This window comes from Electrona antarctica, assembly GCF_951216825.1.
Source record: "Electrona antarctica genome assembly, contig: scaffold_204, whole genome shotgun sequence".
NCBI lineage: Eukaryota > Metazoa > Chordata > Actinopteri > Myctophiformes > Myctophidae > Electrona > Electrona antarctica.
Window position 1 is genome coordinate 160,788 of NW_027638295.1, and position 21,202 is coordinate 181,989.

The 21,202-nt window shown below is 44.5% G+C and overlaps 1 protein-coding gene across 1 annotated transcript; it reads left to right on the top strand.

The window, feature by feature from the left end:
- Window positions 1-5,360: 5,360 nt before the first annotated feature.
- LOC306918206 (centrosomal protein 20-like) lies at window positions 5,361-20,861 on the top strand (the record flags this gene model as incomplete). The annotated part of the gene is made up of 4 exons (XM_079531083.1): window positions 5,361-5,388; window positions 16,919-17,116; window positions 20,523-20,607; window positions 20,687-20,861. The coding sequence occupies 4 exons, from the start codon at window positions 5,361-5,363 to the stop codon at window positions 20,859-20,861; spliced, it is 486 nt and encodes a 161-aa protein (XP_079387209.1).
- Window positions 20,862-21,202: the final 341 nt, after the last annotated feature.

Here is a 21,202-nt window from a genome sequence, read left to right on the forward strand (position 1 = left end):
CTTGCATGTTTGTACTTATATACAAAGATACTAAAAAGTATCTTAGACTTAGATACTAAAAAGTATGAATTGACAACGTTAGTCAACGTTAGTCAGGAAACCTTGTCAAATTTTACACTGTGAATTAAAAAAGGGCTTGAACTGTCTGTGATGCTCCAGTGTCTTCCTTCCTAAATGGTGCATTTATATAGCGCCTTTATCCAAGGCGCTTTACATAGATTGTGCATTACATTCACCCATTCACACACCCATTCACACACACATTCACACACACATATATGTCAAAGTCAAGGCCCGGGGGCCAAATCAGGCCCGTGAATGAATTATCTTTGGCCTGTGGGATGATATTTAATTAGTATTAGAACTGGCCCTCTGGTATATTGCACGGACCACCATAATACTACATGTCCCACAATGCACTGCGAGTGCATTGGCGCGTATCGAGGGCCCGCGAGCGCAAGCCTGCATGTCCTCTCTTCACTATTGATCAGCAGTGGAAGTGTATCGCCTGTGGTCAACTTTCAGCTGCCCCTCTCCCCAAAAATGGCTAAACAAAAGGTGGACTCTGAAAACGGGTTTTCAAGTCAGGTGGGAGGCAGAGGGCAAACCTCTGTGTCTCTTCTGTGTGGCTGTAATGAAAGAATATTACCTAAGAAGACTATGATAAGAAATGAATGCAACTGATTTGATTTACTTTATCATTTTACTATGAAAGCAGTGCTTTGTGAGGATCATAAAACAGGAAACTGAGCTTAATAATAATGCATTTTCAGTTTGTAATGCATTTACTTTTTTGCTGTTTGCCTGGGACGTCCTCATGACCGGTGCCCATGTGTTGAAGCACAGTCCGGCCCTCAACTTGTACCAATTGTTTTATTTTGGCCCACTGTGTATTTGAGTTTGACATCCCTGAGAGATTGTGCATCACATTCACCCATTCACACACACATTCACACACCTTTACATAGATTGTGCATCACATTCACCCATTCACAAACACATTCACACACCTTTACATAGATTGTGCATCACATTCACACACACATTCACACACCGATGGCGGAGGAAACCATGCAAGGCACCAACCAGCACATCAGGAGCAATCAGGGGTTCAGTGTCTTGCTCAAGGACACTTCGACACTAACTCTGGGGGAGCCCACAGGGTTCGAACTGGCAACCTTGTGGTTACCATCCGGCCACTCTACCCCTGAGCCACCGCCGCCACCGCCCACTTCCTATTCATCAGTCCTGCCTCTGAGACGCACCTAGCACATAGCCTACCTCAGGCTTGAGGCGCGGTGGAACTCCCGTTTGCTAAAAGTATCAATACCTCATAATATAGAAATACTAATGTGATTTAAAGTACCAAAAGAAAAAGTACGCATTATGCAGAATGATCCCATTTCAATACGTTTTCAAATGTATATAACAATCTTTCAAAAATTGCAAATCTACAAGCTCACAATGCGTTGCATCGTGACGCATTGTGAGCTTGTAGATCTGCAATTTTATTTTCAAATGGACAAAATGTATACAGGGCTGAGTGAAGTGGTTAATTTATGTTTTGTAATAATAATCTAAATCTACAAAGTAACTAAAGCTGTCAAAATGAATGGATACTGGAGTAGAAGTACAATATTTGGATCCGAGATGTAGTGGAGTAGAAGTAAAAGTACTGGAAGTTGGAATTACTCATCAAGTAAAGTACAAATACCTCAATGTTGTACTTATAAGTACAGTAAATGTACTTGGTTACTTTACACCACTGAATATTACTACAACAAACATATTCACTCAACATCACACAATGTTCACACAATCACCAATGAAGTCATCAATGAAGTCCACACCCACAACACCAGAGGGAGTTCAACAAACCATGTGCAACCCAGATTCGGCACAAACAAGGGACTAAATTAATTTCACTCCTATGCCACCAAAATGTGGAACGCCGTACAACAGTCATTAAGATCCCTTGACCCCTTAAAAACCGCTCTCAAAGGGCACTATACGGACGGCTGCAATTCAAAACTGGCCCCGTAAAATCTGAATCCCCCCGACCCCCTTTTCCCCTCACTGTATATGTTTTTTCCCCTTTTTTCCCCTCCTTTATGATGATTTCCTGTTTTTGGCTATATATAAGCCTAAGTGTATATTTGTACGTCTCTAAATGTTATGATGAATTGAACATGGTGGGCCCTATTGTAAACAAGTGTAATGCTTTATGGTGTCGTCCACTCACTGTTAACAGTCTTTGTGCTTGAAATGTACTGTAATTCTGCAAACTGTTAATAAATACTTCAATCAATCAATCAACAACTATTAGTGCTATGCTGACTACTATAGTTAACTTTACCAAGGAATATCAAAGTGAAAAGTCCATAAATTCCTTTATAAAGCAGTGGTTCCCAAACTTTCTCATGTCAAGGACCCCCAAATTGACGATAATTAGCCCCGCGGACCCCCATTAGAAAAGATATGCCAGGGACCCCCATACGAGAAGATTTTTACAGCTCTATAGCAATGATTCTCAACCTGTTTAATTTCAGGACCCCCAGTTTGTCATGCATTAGTCTACGGACCCCCATTTAATGGCATTTCTATCTCTGAAACCCCCAATTTACATTGTAAAAGCAATGTTAATTTAACTCTGAGAGTCCATTTGGTTCCATTTGTACACTCTCAGAGTTACAGACCCATAAGGGTCCATTTTGGTTCCAAACTATATCATTTAGCTGGGGACCCCCTGGAACTCCCTCAAGGACCCCTGGGGGTCCCCGAACCCCACTTTGGGAACCACTGTTAATATAAAGCATCTTATTAGCCAATATAACACCTGTAGAAACTCACCTAAAAAAAGAAGCAGCTTAATATTTGACTCCTCATGCACAGAAGGAAGCATGAGGTCAGCCCGTTGCTCTCCCCAGGTTGGCAGAGGAAGTGTAGCGCCCAGCATTACATTAGATAATTGACACTGGGGTGAAAAAAGTGGGTTGCAAAATCGTGATAAAAATTAAAATAATAAAAAAATAAACTCACCTCAGTCACTTCTTGTTTTAGAAGCTTTTTTTCTCCACCATGCACCGTGGACTCGACGTCCATGTCGATGTCGTGTAAGCTTACAGGCCTATTATTATTATTCTGAGTTGTTTATTTATTCGACTCTTTTTCTTACTTAATCCAAACTAAACACAAAGCAGAACTTGTCAATAAACGTAAACACAAAACAGGTGTGTCTGTTTTACTTGTTTCTCTCGGAAAAAACTGGCAACCCTTGCAGGGCAATCCTCATACGTCATCCATGCGCGACACGGACAGGGCGTGGCTTGCATTGTTTACACTCGTTGCTATAGAGACACACGGGGACTACAAATTTCACGCCCCCAAATGAGACAGCGGCCCCACTTCTGGTCCGTTAGACCAGTGTACTGCATGCCAGCCCATAGAAGTCAATTGAAATTCCACTGTAGTTAGCCTACTTTTAAAATAATACAACATGAACTGAAGACTATATTGATTTGAATAAAAATATGTTTCCAAATGTATGAAGTGTCTTTGTCAACATATTTTTTTGTTTTCTCAATAGATGACTTGTTTCACATTTAATTTACCACTTGAATGAGTTACCCATAATGTTAACGGAGCAGAGCTGAGTTGACAGACTGATTACCTGTCGCTTATAAGTGACGTTCCAAGCGCCGCCGAGATTGAAGATACATTATCCGTATTTGTGGTGCATGGTGTGAACATGCAGGCGTATATGAATTCTTTACCTGCCGCGGAGCTCCGACGGTACAAAGAAAAAATAAAACTTGTTGGATTATCAAATTTGTCCATATGATTTGCCTAAAAGTAGTTGGGAAAATGACCCAACTAAATGGCCAGGAGTGACATATCCAGATATTGTCAACTATCTAGTGGATTCTCCAGGTTTATAGATAATAAAATCAATTAGAATCTATCTTATTTATTACAGTTTTAATACATATTACAATATATGGGCTATTTATTTATATAGCCAATATATTGCAATTTCACGGGAATTGGGAGCTTCATGCATGAAGAATAATATAATAAATTACTTTTCAGGCAGTCAATTTCAGTCTGTGTAATCCTATATAGCAGCATATGCTCCTCACATGATTTTGCCTGACTTCTTGATATTGTCAATCTATATCATATTCAGTAGGATTAATGGTTCACATGACGCTCGTCCTTCACGTGCGTCGTGGCGTGACTTGCTTTGTTTTGAGCGCCTGGCTAAGTTATGTGCATTTGTAAACGTTCAGATTTCAAATAGCCTATAAAGTGCTCACCCCCCGGGACACGGATGTTAGAATTTTGAACGGGCTGCTATTAACACCCGTGCATCCCGTATTGTTCAAGAAAATGCATTTTAATCCGATCTGTGACCATTTTCTATAAAGGTTATAATAATGCATGAGTGCAATACACCTCCCAACCGATAAGGGCACGTATTGAAAGCATATAGCGAAAAGATTTGAAATTGGCCAGCCATCGGATAAAAATGCTTTTTATTGAACAATATAAGGACTACATGGGTGCTAATAAACGTGCAAATGTATAACATCCGTAGCTCCGGGGGTGAGCACTTTATATTTGAAATCTGAACGCTTATGTACACTTAAACGTTGTAAATGTAGCAAGGCACTAAAGACAGGGTGAAGTTGCGTCATGACTGACTATCATAAGTTTCAAGGCTATTTTCACTGTGACATATACCTTCATAAGCTTCACTTGAATACGTAATTTCCACCACTTGTGGAGTTCACAAACTTCTTCTGGATGGTTTCACAGATTTTTTACTAGGGATGGGTGCAGCCATTTCTGTCTCTTTTCATGATCAACTGGAAGTTGATGAAACATCAAGTCTGGGTTTTTTTCTTTGTTGTTTTTACAAAGAGGAACGCAGCACACTTTAGGCATGATGAAGACTGGCCGTTTAACCGTTTACAACGCTGGACTCTGTCACGCTCGTCGTGGTCGCTCGATCCGTCAAGGATTAATGCGTGACGTACAAATCATACGTCAGGGAAACTTCAATATATCCGATGCTAGCAGTCTTTACAATCTTATGGAGTATATTATAGTACATTGTGGGTTGTATATTGAGATGGCAGGTATATGACATTAAAAAGGACAAATAAAACATATGGGACACATTATTCGAACACAAAATAAATCGCTACAGCCTCAGTAATGAACCAGTGAAATAAGGGTATTTTATGATGCCTCTCATAGGGATTGCATTGGCAGCTGCAGTACACAGTTGAAACGGACCAGAAGTGGGGACGCTGTCTCATTTGGGGGCGTGGAATTTGTAGTCCCCGTGTGTCTCTATGGCGACCATCACAGAGCTGAAGAGTGGTAAATATAACGCTATACTTATGATTAATGTTCTGTTTGTTTAATGTTAATTATGTTTAATGTTTCTGTTAATGGCGACCATCACATAACTTTAAAGTGTGGTAATTAACGCTATAATAATTATGCTTATTGACATTGTTCTTGTTTACACAGCAGTACCACCACGGTTTAACCAAACTTTTTCATGTCAAGGACCCCCAAATTGACACTAATTAGCCCGCAGACCCCCATTTGAAGAGATATGCCATAGAGCAGTGGTTCCCAAAGTGGGGTCCGGGGACCCCCGGGGACCTTGAGGGAGTTTCAGTGGTCCTTAGGGAGTTCCAGGGGGTCCCCAGCTAAATGATAGTTTGTTACCAGTGTACTACACTCTCAGTTAAATTAACATTAAATGGGGGTCCGTAGACTAATGCATGTAAAACTGGGGGTCCTTGAAATTAAACAGGTTGAGAATCATTGCTAGAGCTGTAAAAATCATCCGTGGTTTTTTTTTGATTGATTGAAAAATGTATTAACAGTTTGCAGAATTACAGTACATTTCAAGCACAAACTCAATACAAAGGCTGTTAACTGTGAGTGGACGACCCAATTAAGCATTACACTTGTTTCCAATAGGGTCCACAATGTTCAATTCATATATGCATATCTTTTCTAATGGGGGTCCGCGGGGCTAATTTCCTTGACATGAAAACGTTTGGGAACCACTAGCTGCCATAGAGTAGACCCCTTCTAGCAGTGAACCACTAGCTGCCATAGAGTAGACCCCTTCTAGCAGTGAACCACTAGCTACCATAGAGAAGACCCCTTCTAGCAGGGAACCACTAGCTGCCATAGAGTAGACCCCTTCTAGCAGGGAACCACTAGCTGCCATAGAGTAGACCCCTTCTAGCAGTGAACCACTAGCTGCCATAGAGTAGACCCCTTCTAGCAGGGAACCACTAGCTGCCATAGAGTAGACCCCTTCTAGCAGGGAACCACTAGCTGCAATAGAGTAGACCCCTTCTAGCAGGGAACCACTAGCTGCCATAGAGTAGACCCCTTCTAGCAGTGAACCACTAGCTGCCATAGAGTAGACCCCTTCTAGCAGTGAACCACTAGCTGCCATAGAGTAGACCCCTTCTAGCTGAAGAGAACCACTAGCTGCCATAGAGTAGACCCCTTCTAGCTGAAGGGAACCACTAGCTGCCATAGCGTAGACCCCTTCTAGCTGAAGGGAACCACTAGCTGCCATAGAGTAGACCCCTTCTAGCTGAAGGGAACCACTAGCTGCCATAGAGTAGACCCCTTCTAGCTGAAGGGAACCACTAGCTGCCATAGAGTAGACCCCTTCTAGCAGTGAACCACTAGCTGCCATAGAGTAGACCCCTTCTAGCAGTGAACCACTAGCTGCCATAGAGTAGACCCCTTCTAGCAGTGAACCACTAGCTGCCATAGAGTAGACCCCTTCTAGCTGAAGGGAACCACTAGCTGCCATAGAGTAGACCCCTTCTAGCAGTGAACCACTAGCTGCCATAGAGTAGACCCCTTCTAGCTGAAGGGAACCACTAGCTGCCATAGAGTAGACCCCTTCTAGCTGAAGGGAACCACTAGCTGCCATAGAGTAGACCCCTTCTAGCAGGGAACCACTAGCTGCCATAGAGTAGACCCCTTCTAGCAGTGAACCACTAGCTGCCATAGAGTAGACCCCTTCTAGCAGGGAACCACTAGCTGCCATAGAGTAGACCCCTTCTAGCAGTGAACCACTAGCTACCATAGAGTAGACCCCTTCTAGCAGGGAACCACTAGCTACCATAGAGTAGACCCCTTCTAGCAGTGAACCACTAGCTACCATAGAGTAGACCCCTTCTAGCAGTGAACCACTAGCTGCCATAGAGTAGACCCCTTCTAGCAGGGAACCACTAGCTACCATAGAGTAGACCCCTTCTAGCAGTGAACCACTAGCTGCCATAGAGTAGACCCCTTCTAGCAGTGAACCACTAGCTGTCATAGAGTAGACCCCTTCTAGCAGTGAACCACTAGCTACCATAGAGTAGACCCCTTCTAGCAGTGAACCACTAGCTTCCATAGAGTAGACCCCTTCTAGCAGGGAACCACTAGCTGCCATAGAGTAGACCCCTTCTAGCTGAAGGGAACCACTAGCTGCCATAGAGTAGACCCCTTCTAGCTGAAGGGAACCACTAGCTGCCATAGAGTAGACCCCTTCTAGCTGAAGGGAACCACTAGCTGCCATAGAGTAGAACCCTTCTAGCTGAAGGGAACCACTAGCTGCCATAGAGTAGACCCCTTCTAGCTGAAGGGAACCACTAGCTGCCATAGAGTAGACCCCTTCTAGCAGTGAACCACTAGCTGCCATAGAGTAGACCCCTTCTAGCAGTGAACCACTAGCTGCCATAGAGTAGACCCCTTCTAGCAGTGAACCACTAGCTGCCATAGAGTAGACCCCTTCTAGCTGAAGGGAACCACTAGCTGCCATAGAGTAGACCCCTTCTAGCAGTGAACCACTAGCTGCCATAGAGTAGACCCCTTCTAGCTGAAGGGAACCACTAGCTGCCATAGAGTAGACCCCTTCTAGCTGAAGGGAACCACTAGCTGCCATAGAGTAGACCCCTTCTAGCAGGGAACCACTAGCTGCCATAGAGTAGACCCCTTCTAGCAGTGAACCACTAGCTGCCATAGAGTAGACCCCTTCTAGCAGGGAACCACTAGCTGCCATAGAGTAGACCCCTTCTAGCAGTGAACCACTAGCTACCATAGAGTAGACCCCTTCTAGCAGGGAACCACTAGCTACCATAGAGTAGACCCCTTCTAGCAGTGAACCACTAGCTACCATAGAGTAGACCCCTTCTAGCAGTGAACCACTAGCTGCCATAGAGTAGACCCCTTCTAGCAGGGAACCACTAGCTACCATAGAGTAGACCCCTTCTAGCAGTGAACCACTAGCTGCCATAGAGTAGACCCCTTCTAGCAGTGAACCACTAGCTGCCATAGAGTAGACCCCTTCTAGCAGTGAACCACTAGCTACCATAGAGTAGACCCCTTCTAGCAGTGAACCACTAGCTTCCATAGAGTAGACCCCTTCTAGCAGGGAACCACTAGCTGCCATAGAGTAGACCCCTTCTAGCTGAAGGGAACCACTAGCTGCCATAGAGTAGACCCCTTCTAGCTGAAGGGAACCACTAGCTGCCATAGAGTAGACCCCTTCTAGCTGAAGGGAACCACTAGCTGCCATAGAGTAGAACCCTTCTAGCTGAAGGGAACCACTAGCTGCCATAGAGTAGACCCCTTCTAGCTGAAGGGAACCACTAGCTGCCATAGAGTAGACCCCTTCTAGCAGGGAACCACTAGCTACCATAGAGTAGACCCCTTCTAGCAGTGAACCACTAGCTGCCATAGAGTAGACCCCTTCTAGCTGAAGGGAACCACTAGCTGCCATAGAGTAGACCCCTTCTAGCAGTGAACCACTAGCTGCCATAGAGTAGACCCCTTCTAGCAGTGAACCACTAGCTGCCATAGAGTAGACCCCTTCTAGCAGGGAACCACTAGCTGCCATAGAGTAGACCCCTTCTAGCAGGGAACCACTAGCTGCCATAGAGTAGACCCCTTCTAGCAGGGAACCACTAGCTACCATAGAGTAGACCCCTTCTAGCAGTGAACCACTAGCTGCCATAGAGTAGACCCCTTCTAGCTGAAGGGAACCACTAGCTGCCATAGAGTAGACCCCTTCTAGCTGAAGGGAACCACTAGCTGCCATAGAGTAGACCCCTTCTAGCTGAAGGGAACCACTAGCTGCCATAGAGTAGACCCCTTCTAGCAGTGAACCACTAGCTGCCATAGAGTAGACCCCTTCTAGCAGTGAACCACTAGCTGCCATAGAGTAGACCCCTTCTAGCAGGGAACCACTAGCTACCATAGAGTAGACCCCTTCTAGCAGGGAAACACTAGCTGCCATAGAGTAGACCCCTTCTAGCAGTGAACCACTAGCTGCCATAGAGTAGACCACTTCTAGCAGGGAACCACTAGCTACCATAGAGTAGACCCCTTCTAGCAGTGAACCACTAGCTGCCATAGAGTAGACCCCTTCTAGCAGTGAACCACTAGCTACCATAGAGTAGACCCCTTCTAGCAGTGAACCACTAGCTGCCATAGAGTAGACCCCTTCTAGCAGGGAACCACTAGCTGCCATAGAGTAGACCCCTTCTAGCAGGGAACCACTAGCTGCCATAGAGTAGACCCCTTCTAGCAGTGAACCACTAGCTGCCATAGAGTAGACCCCTTCTAGCAGTGAACCACTAGCTGCCATAGAGTAGACCCCTTCTAGCTGAAGGGAACCACTAGCTGCCATAGAGTAGACCCCTTCTAGCAGGGAACCACTAGCTGCCATAGAGTAGACCCCTTCTAGCTGAAGGGAACCACTAGCTGCCATAGAGTAGACCCCTTCTAGCAGGGAACCACTAGCTGCCATAGAGTAGACCCCTTATAGCTGAAGGGAACCACTAGCTGCCATAGAGTAGACCCCTTCTAGCAGGGAACCACTAGCTGCCATAGAGTAGACCCCTTCTAGCTGAAGGGAACCACTAGCTGCCATAGAGTAGACCCCTTCTAGCTGAAGGGAACCACTAGCTGCCATAGAGTAGACCCCTTCTAGCTGAAGGGAACCACTAGCTGCCATAGAGTAGACCCCTTCTAGCAGTGAACCACTAGCTGCCATAGAGTAGACCCCTTCTAGCAGTGAACCACTAGCTGCCATAGAGTAGACCCCTTCTAGCAGTGAACCACTAGCTGCCATAGAGTAGACCCCTTCTAGCAGTGAACCACTAGCTACCATAGAGTAGACCCCTTCTAGCAGTGAACCACTAGCTACCATAGAGTAGACCCCTTCTAGCAGGGAACCACTAGCTGCCATAGAGTAGACCCCTTCTAGCAGTGAACCACTAGCTACCATAGAGTAGACCCCTTCTAGCAGGGAACCACTAGCTGCCATAGAGTAGACCCCTTCTAGTGGGGAACCACTAGCTGCCATAGAGTAGACCCCTTCTAGCTGAAGGGAACCACTAGCTGCCATAGAGTAGACCCCTTCTAGCAGTGAACCACTAGCTACTATAGAGTAGACCCCTTCTAGCAGTGAACCACTAGCTGCCATAGAGTAGACCCCTTCTAGCAGTGAACCACTAGCTACCATAGAGTAGACCCCTTCTAGCAGTGAACCACTAGCTACCATAGAGTAGACCCCTTCTAGCAGTGAACCACTAGCTACCATAGAGTAGACCCCTTCTAGCAGGGAACCACTAGCTGCCATAGAGTAGACCCCTTCTAGCAGTGAACCACTAGCTACCATAGAGTAGACCCCTTCTAGCAGGGAACCACTAGCTGCCATAGAGTAGACCCCTTCTAGCAGGGAACCACTAGCTGCCATAGAGTAGACCCTTTCTAGCTGAAGGGAACCACTAGCTGCCATAGAGTAGACCCCTTCTAGCAGTGAACCACTAGCTGCCATAGAGTAGACCCCTTCTAGCAGTGAACCACTAGCTGCCATAGAGTAGACCCCTTCTAGCAGTGAACCACTAGCTGCCATAGAGTAGACCCCTTCTAGCAGTGAACCACTAGCTGCCATAGAGTAGACCCCTTCTAGCAGTGAACCACTAGCTGCCATAGAGTAGACCCCTTCTAGCAGTGAACCACTAGCTACCATAGAGTAGACCCCTTCTAGCAGTGAACCACTAGCTACCATAGAGTAGACCCCTTCTAGCAGTGAACCACTAGCTGCCATAGAGTAGACCCCTTCTAGCTGAAGGGAACCACTAGCTGCCATAGAGTAGACCCCTTCTAGCTGAAGGGAACCACTAGCTGCCATAGAGTAGACCCCTTCTAGCAGTGAACCACTAGCTGCCATAGAGTAGACCCCTTCTAGCTGAAGGGAACCACTAGCTGCCATAGAGTAGACCCCTTCTAGCAGTGAACCACTAGCTGCCATAGAGTAGACCCCTTCTAGCAGTGAACCACTAGCTGCCATAGAGTAGACCCCTTCTAGCAGTGAACCACTAGCTACCATAGAGTAGACCCCTTCTAGCAGTGAACCACTAGCTACCATAGAGTAGACCCCTTCTAGCAGTGAACCACTAGCTGCCATAGAGTAGACCCCTTCTAGCTGAAGGGAACCACTAGCTACCATAGAGTAGACCCCTTCTAGCAGTGAACCACTAGCTACCATAGAGTAGACCCCTTCTAGCAGTGAACCACTAGCTACCATAGAGTAGACCCCTTCTAGCAGTGAACCACTAGCTGCCATAGAGTAGACCCCTTCTAGCAGTGAACCACTAGCTACCATAGAGTAGACCCCTTCTAGCTGAAGGGAACCACTACCTACCATAGAGTAGACCCCTTCTAGCTGAAGGGAACCACTAGCTGCCATAGAGTAGACCCCTTCTAGCAGTGAACCACTAGCTGCCATAGAGTAGACCCCTTCTAGCAGTGAACCACTAGCTGCCATAGAGTAGACCCCTTCTAGCTGAAGGGAACCACTAGCTGCCATAGAGTAGACCCCTTCTAGCTGAAGGGAACCACTAGCTGCCATAGAGTAGACCCCTTCTAGCTGAAGGGAACCACTAGCTGCCATAGAGTATACCACTTCTAGCTGAAGGGAACCACTAGCTGCCATAGAGTAGACCCCTTCTAGCTGAAGGGAACCACTAGCTGCCATAGAGTAGACCCCTTCTAGCTGAAGGGAACCACTAGCTGCCATAGAGTAGACCCCTTCTAGCTGAAGTGAACCACTAGCTGCCATAGAGTAGACCCCTTCTAGCAGTGAACCACTAGCTACCATAGAGTAGACCCCTTCTAGCAGGAAACCACTAGCTACCATAGAGTAGACCCCTTCTAGCAGTGAACCACTAGCTGCCATAGAGTAGACCCCTTCTAGCAGTGAACCACTAGCTGCCATAGAGTAGACCCCTTCTAGCAGTGAACCACTAGCTGCCATAGAGTAGACCCCTTCTAGCAGTGAACCACTAGCTGCCATAGAGTAGACCCCTTCTAGCAGTGAACCACTAGCTGCCATAGAGTAGACCCCTTCTAGCAGGGAACCACTAGCTACCATAGAGTAGACCCCTTCTAGCAGTGAACCACTAGCTGCCATAGAGTAGACCCCTTCTAGCAGTGAACCACTAGCTGCCATAGAGTAGACCCCTTCTAGCAGTGAACCACTAGCTACCATAGAGTAGACCCCTTCTAGCTGAAGGGAACCACTAGCTGCCATAGAGTAGACCCCTTCTAGCAGTGAACCACTAGCTGCCATAGAGTAGACCCCTTCTAGCAGTGAACCACTAGCTGCCATAGAGTAGACCCCTTCTAGCTGAAGGGAACCACTAGCTGCCATAGAGTAGACCCCTTCTAGCTGAAGGGAACCACTAGCTGCCATAGAGTAGACCCCTTCTAGCAGTGAACCACTAGCTGCCATAGAGTAGACCCCTTCTAGCAGTGAACCACTAGCTGCCATAGAGTAGACCCCTTCTAGCAGTGAACCACTAGCTGCCATAGAGTAGACCCCTTCTAGCAGTGAACCACTAGCTGCCATAGAGTAGACCCCTTCTAGCAGTGAACCACTAGCTACCATAGAGTAGACCCCTTCTAGCTGAAGGGAACCAATAGCTGCCATAGAGTAGACCCCTTCTAGCTGAAGGGATCCACTAGCTGCCATCGAGTAGACCCCTTCTAGCAGTGAACCACTAGCTGCCATAGAGTAGACCCCTTCTAGCTGAAGGGAACCACTAGCTGCCATAGAGTAGACCCCTTCTAGCTGAAGGGAACCACTAGCTGCCATAGAGTAGACCCCTTCTAGCAGTGAACCACTAGCTGCCATAGAGTAGACCCCTTCTAGCAGTGAACCACTAGCTGCCATAGAGTAGACCCCTTCTAGCAGTGAACCACTAGCTGCCATAGAGTAGACCCCTTCTAGCAGTGAACCACTAGCTGCCATAGCGTAGACCCCTTCTAGCTGAATGGAACCACTAGCTGCCATAGAGTAGACCCCTTCTAGCAGTGAACCACTAGCTGCCATAGAGTAGACCCCTTCTAGCAGTGAACCACTAGCTGCCATAGAGTAGACCCCTTCTAGCAGTGAACCACTAGCTGCCATAGAGTAGACCCCTTCTAGCAGTGAACCACTAGCTGCCATAGAGTAGACCCCTTCTAGCAGTGAACCACTAGCTGCCATAGAGTAGACCCCTTCTAGCAGTGAACCACTAGCTGCCATAGAGTAGACCCCTTCTAGCAGTGATTCTCAATCATTTTCACCCACAGTTTGACATGCAACAGGCCACCCAATTTACAATTTACAATTTACAATTTAGGCATTTAGCAGACGCTCTTAATCCAGAGCGACTTACAATAAGCAAGAACAAAAAGCATGGGAATACATCACATATGTAAAAATGCATTTATCGCGAAACATGCGTAAGCTAAGAACGTGACTAGAACATATCTATATAATGACACTATACATATAAACTATAACTAGAACATATCTATATAATGACACTATACATATAAACTACACATATATGCTATACTATGCTGTACATATATACTATGAAGTGCTATGGCTACATACAATGCACTTATTTAATGTTGTGAGCGTGTACTGTAGATCTGTTCAAACTGTTACTTTGGGGGTCCCCATTGCAGCTAAATGATAATTAGTAACCAAATGGACGCCTGTGAGTCTGTAACTCAGAGAGTAACGGGTCCATTTGGTTCCATTTGTACACTCTCTCATTGCATTTCTATCATGGGACCCCAATTTATATTGCAAAATCAATGTAAATGTAACTCTGAGAGAGAGAGTACAAATGGAACCAAATGGACCCGTTACTCTCTGAGTTACAGACTCACAGGCGTCCATTTGGTTGCTAATTATCATTTAGCTGCAATGGGGACCCCCAAAGTAACAGTTTGAACAGATCTACAGTACACGCTCACAACATTAAATATAAAGGTATTTAAGTTAAATCTGACTTAAAGCCTGCAGTGCAGACACCCTGTTACTGTACATGTATGTTTCAATACAGAATGAGATCATATTGACGGTAATATTGGTTATCGGCCATGACAGCAATTCATTATATCGATATCGGCCAAAATGTCTCATCGGCACTTCCCTAAAAATAACAATTCTACATTGTGTAAACTTCTTGTAAATGAAGTAATGAAGATGTTTAACATCTGCATTACTTAATTAGTAAAAGTACGCTCTCTTGAGTTAAAGATCTAATAAGGATCCTTATTGGGGACCACCTGGAACCCTCTCTCAAGGACCACTGGTGGTCCCCGGACCACTGGTTGAGAAACACTGATCTAAACTTAACACTTAAATAAAGTAATCTTGGGTCTTTTACTTTTGGCACCGTTTTACTGAGGTTAAGGTTAGGAATAAGGTTAGGTTTAACTGTTTAGGCATAGTTTACTGAGGTTAAGGTTAAGAATAAGGTTAGGTTTAACTGTTTAGGCATAGTTTACTGAGGTTAAGGTTAAGAATAAGGTTAGGTTTAACTGTTCAGGTATAGTTTACTGAGGTTAAGGTTAAGAATAAGGTTAGGTTTAACTGTTCAGGTATAGTTTACTGAGGTTAAGAATAAGGTTAGGTTTAACTGTTCAGGTATAGTTTACTGAGGTTAAGAATAAGGTTAGGTTTAACTGTTCAGGCATAGTTTACTGAGGTTAAGGTTAAGAATAAGGTCAGGTTTAACTGTTTAGGCATAGTTTACTGAGGTTAAGGTTAAGAATAAGGTTAGGTTTAACTGTTTAGGCATAGTTTACTGAGGTTAAGGTTAAGAATAAGGTTAGGTTTAACTGTTCAGGTATAGTTTACTGAGGTTAAGGTTAAGAATAAGGTTAGGTTTAACTGTTCAGGTATAGTTTACTGAGGTTAAGAATAAGGTTAGGTTTAACTGTTCAGGTATAGTTTACTGAGGTTAAGAATAAGGTTAGGTTTAACTGTTCAGGTATAGTTTACTGAGGTTAAGAATAAGGTTAGGTTTAACTGTTCAGGTATAGTTTACTGAGGTTAAGAATAAGGTTAGGTTTAACTGTTCAGGTATAGTTTACTGAGGTTAAGAATAAGGTTAGGTTTAACTGTTCAGGTATAGTTTACTGAGGTTAAGAATAAGGTTAGGTTTAACTGTTCAGGTATAATTTACTGAGGTTAAGGTTAAGAATAAGGTTAGGTTTAACTGTTCAGGTATAGTTTACTGAGGTTAAGAATAAGGTTAGGTTTAACTGTTCAGGTATAGTTTACTGAGGTTAAGAATAAGGTTAGGTTTAACTGTTCAGGTATAGTTTACTGAGGTTAAGGTTAAGAATAAGGTTAGGTTTAACTGTTCAGGTATAGTTTACTGAGGTTAAGGTTAAGAATAAGGTTAGGTTTAACTGTTCAGGTATAGTTTACTGAGGTTAAGAATAAGGTTAGGTTTAACTGTTCAGGTATAGTTTACTGAGGTTAAGAATAAGGTTAGGTTTAACTGTTCAGGTATAGTTTACTGAGGTTAAGAATAAGGTTAGGTTTAACTGTTCAGGTATAGTTTACTGAGGTTAAGAATAAGGTTAGGTTTAACTGTTCAGGTATAGTTTACTGAGGTTAAGGTTAAGAATAAGGTTAGGTTTAACTGTTCAGGTATAGTTTACTGAGGTTAAGAATAAGGTTAGGTTTAACTGTTCAGGTATAGTTTACTGAGGTTAAGAATAAGGTTAGGTTTAACTGTTCAGGTATAGTTTACTGAGGTTAAGAATAAGGTTAGGTTTAACTGTTCAGGTATAGTTTACTGAGGTTAAGGTTAAGAATAAGGTTAGGTTTAACTGTTCAGGTATAGTTTACTGAGGTTAAGGTTAAGAATAAGGTTAGGTTTAACTGTTCAGGTATAGTTTACTGAGGTTAAGGTTAAGAATAAGGTTAGGTTTAACTGTTCAGGTATAGTTTACTGAGGTTAAGAATAAGGTTAGGTTTAACTGTTCAGGTATAGTTTACTGAGGTTAAGAATAAGGTTAGGTTTAACTGTTCAGGCATAGTTTACTGAGGTTAAGAATAAGGTCAGGTTTAACTGTTCAGGTATAGTTTACTGAGGTTAAGGTTAAGAATAAGGTCAGGTTTAACTGTTCAGGTATAGTTTACTGAGGTTAAGGTTAAGAATAAGGTCAGGTTTAACTGTTCAGGTATAGTTTACTGAGGTTAAGGTTAAGAATAAGGTCAGGTTTAACTGTTCAGGTATAGTTTACTGAGGTTAAGAATAAGGTTAGGTTTAACTGTTCAGGCATAGTTTACTGAGGTTACATTTAGGAATACCAGGCTGAACAGTTTGGCCAGGCTGTACGCCCAGAGTTACTGTGTTTTGAGGCGAGCTTTCCAGTATTCAGTTCCTCCAATACAAGTAGCCTGTTCTTCTTGAGTAAATGTACTTAATCTCAGGGGGTACTTTAGTTAATGTAACCACTGATTCATGACTGTACGTTGACCAATGCAAACAGTTTGTTGTTTTTCTTCCAGCCGTGAGAGAAACGCTGGAATCCCGCGGTGTTCTGAGCCAGCTGAAGGCCCGCATCAGAGCCGAGGTGTTCAGCGCGCTGGACGACCAGAGCGAGACTCGCCCCGCGCTGTCCCACGAGAACCTGCTCGTCAACGAGCTCATCCGCGAGTACCTGGAGTTCAACAAGTACCGCTACACAGCCTCCGTGCTCACAGCGGGTGAGTCTAGATCAGGGGTGGACAACTTTGATGATGGAGAGGGCCACTATATTTCCACACTCACTCCAGAGGGCCACTATATTTCCACACTCACTCCAGAGGGCCACTATATTTCCACACTCACTCCAGAGGGCCACTATATTTCCACACTCACTCCAGAGGGCCACTATATTTCCACACTCACTCCAGAGGGCCACTATATTTCCACACTCACTCCAGAGGGCCACTATATTTCCACACTCACTCCAGAGGGCCACTATATTTCCACACCCACTCCAGAGGGCCACTATATTTCCACACTCACTCCAGAGGGCCACTATAGTTCCACACTCACTCCAGAGGGCCACTATTTTTCCACACTCAATCCAGAGGGCCACTATAGTTCCACACTCACTCCAGAGGGCCACTATAGTTCCACACTCACTCCAGAGGGCCACTATAGTTCCACACTTACTCCAGAGGGCCACTATAGTTCCACACTCACTCCAGAGGGGCACTTTATTTCCACACTCACTCCAGAGGGCCACTATAGTTCCACACTCACTCCAGAGGGCCACTATAGTTCCACACTCACTCCAGAGGGCCACTATAGTTCCACACTCACTCCAGAGGGCCACTATAGTTCCACACTCACTCCAGAGGGCCACTATAGTTCCACACTCACTCCAGAGGGGCCACTATAGTTCCACACTCACTCCAGAGGGCCACTATTTTTCCACACTCACCCCAGAGGGCCACTATAGTTCCACAGTCACTCCAGAGGGCCACTATAGTTCCACACTCACTCCAGAGGGGCCACTATAGTTCCACACTCACTCCAGAGGGGCACTATATTTCCACACTCACTCCAGAGGGCCACTATAGTTCCACACTCACTCCAGAGGGCCACTATAGTTCCACACTCACTCCAGAGGGCCACTATAGTTCCACACTCACTCCAGAGGGCCACTATATTTCCACACTCACTCCAGAAGGCCACTATAGTTCCACACTCACTCCAGAGGGCCACTATATTTCCACACTCACTCCAGAGGGCCACTATAGTTCCACACTCACTCCAGAGGGCCACTATAGTTCCACACTCACTCCAGAGGGCCACTATATATTTCCACACTCACTCCAGAGGGCCACTATAGTTCCACACTCACTCCAGAGGGCCACTATATATTTCCACACTCACTCTAGAGGGCCACTATAGTTCCACACTCACTCCAGAGGGCCACTATATATTTCCACACTCACTCCAGAGGGCCACTGTAGTTCCACACTCACTCCAGAGGGCCACTATATATTTCCACACTCACTTCAGAGGGCCACTATATTTCCACACTCACTCCAGAGGGGCCACATTGCATATTTCTGTCATAGCAAAAATAGCCGATCTACAAGCTCAACTGCGACGCGTTTTGAACTTGTAGATCGGCTATTTTTGCTCTATTTGAATTGATATCATGAATTCTTTTTTGCTTTTTTGAATTGGAATCCTGAAAAGTAACCTTTTAAAAAAAAATTCAAATACTTTATGAACTGAATTGGACGTATAAAAAAAAAGAAAAGACAATGACATTTTAATCCTAGTCATTAAACTACATATAATTAACTACTGAGGTAATTAAAGCAGGTCATATTTTGCATGTTTGGAAAATCAGTATTCTTATAATAACCTGGGGGCCACATTAAGTGGTGGTGGGGGCCGCCCGCCAGTTGCCCATGTATGGTCTAGTTAGTAGAACTGAATGACCACAACAAGTACCGCTACGAGCGACGGTGGCTCAGGAGGTAGAGCAGGTCGTCCAATGATCCATGGGTCGGCGGTTCGAATCCCGGCTCCTCCTCCTGTCCACATGTCGAAGTGTCCTTGGGCAAGACACTGAACCCTACATTGCTCCCGATGTGCTGGTTGGTACCTTGCATGGCTTCCGCCGCAATTGGTGTATGAATGTGTGTGAATGGGTGAATGTAATGCACAATCTATGTAAAGCGCCTTGGATAAAGGCGCTATATAAATGCACGATTTACCATTTACCGCTACACAGCCGTAGTCCGTACTAGGTGAGTCAATTTAGGAAGAAATATCCCTTACCCCAAAAAAATTGATACAAAAGGGTTTTCAATGGATTCTGGTAGTATTGGGCATGCTAAATAACATACTAAAAGTCTACCAAAATCTACTCTCCAGAAAGCCGTCATTTTCAAGATTGCGTCCCAGACAGAGTTTAAAATGGGAAAACATTTTCAAAGTATTTTTCAACTTATTCTAGTACCGCTGGACATGCTTAAGAACATACTACACATTTAGGAGAATATACCTTTGGGAAAGGTGTCATTTCCAAGATGACGTTAAAAATGGCAGGCTTATAAAGCTTATAAACGGCTATACTGTATATCTCAATTGAAAAGAAATATACAAAAGATTTTTCACTTGATTCTTGTACCTGTAGACATGCTTATGAACATACAAAAGATTTAGGAAAATACACCTTCCGGAAAGGCTTCATTTTCAAGATGCCGTTCAAAATGGAAGCCGGCACCGCTATACTGTATATCTCAATAGAAAAAATTGATACAAAAGATTTTTCACTTGATTCTGGTAGTATTGGCCATTCTAAATAACATACTAAAAGTCTACCAAAATCTACCTTCAGGAAAGGCTTCATTTTCAAGATGACGTCCAACATGGCAGCCGTGGCAGCCAGCCAAGCTTAAATTGGCTATACTGTATATCTCAATAGAATATATTTATATTAATAATTTGTCACTTGATTCTGGTACCTGTGGACATGCTTATGAACATAACAAAAATCTAGGGAAATATACCTTTGGGAAAGGCTTAATTTTCAAGATGGTGTCCAAAACGGCGTCCGGGAGCTTAAAATTGCTATATCTCAATCCATCTTGAAAATGAAGCCTTTCCTGAAGGTAGATTTTGGTAGACTTTCAGTATGTTATTTAGCATGGCCAATACTACCAGAATTAAGTGAAAAATAGTGTTAAGTTGCGAGCTTGTAGATCAGCTATTATTAAAATATATATTTTCATTGATCATAAATTCATCGATGAAAAGTTTAAAATAATTGTGCTGTTGTTCCCCCCCCCCCCCCCCCCCCCCCCCCCCCCCCCCCAGTGCCACGCTCGTAGCGTGGCACTCGGTGCCGCGCTATGAGCTTGTAGGTCTGCTATTTTTGAAAAATCGTGAAAATGTGGTGCAAGAATGAATATATATTCTTTCAGAGCGGTTGGCGGCCAAATACAGATAATTCTGGGGGTCCTTGACATTAAATTGTTGAGCACCACTGACATAGAAACATGAGCTTTTTTAGAAAACTGTCAGGATTTAGAAGATATTTCGAAGAATCGTCCTCAGGTCTAAATGGGTTTTTAACTCGGCCCGGGTTTGTTCTTGCAGAATCCGGCCAGCCTGAACTTCCTCTGGACAGACAGTTCTTGGCGAATGAACTGAAAGTAGTGGAGGACGCAGGCTCCAAATCTGTGTAAGTCAATATTAATGTTACTCCTTCAATGAAATACATTGGGCTCTGCATGTCAGCTGATACAGGGTTCTTTTGGCAGGCCCCTCCTGTATGGCTTGGTGTCTCACTTCCTGAGCAGCAGGGGTGACAGCGGAGGGAAGGTGTTCCTGCGAGGTCACCCTGTCCCAGGGGGTCACCCTGTCCCAGGGGGTCACCCTGTCCCAGGGGGTCTAAACGTTGACCACTCCAACACTCTGCCTGGACCGGATGTCTAAACGTTGACCACTCCAACCCTCTGCCTGGACCTGATGGCATTCATTAGAACAGGTTCTCAACGTCGGGACCCCCAGAAATGCTTTGGCCGTGTCCCGTGACCCCATCATTAACCCATTTAGGCTCAACGTCAAAAAAAAAAAAATTATATTCTTGAAAGAATATATATTCAAAGATTTGTGCCGCATTTTTCACGATTTTTCAAAAATAGCAGACCTACAAGCTCGTAGCGCGCCACTCGGTGGCGCGCTATGAGCTTGTAGATCTGCTATTTTTCAATAGCTAAAGCATAACATAATGCTTAGTTATTTGCCTATTATGGAAAAAATTAAAACCGACCTAT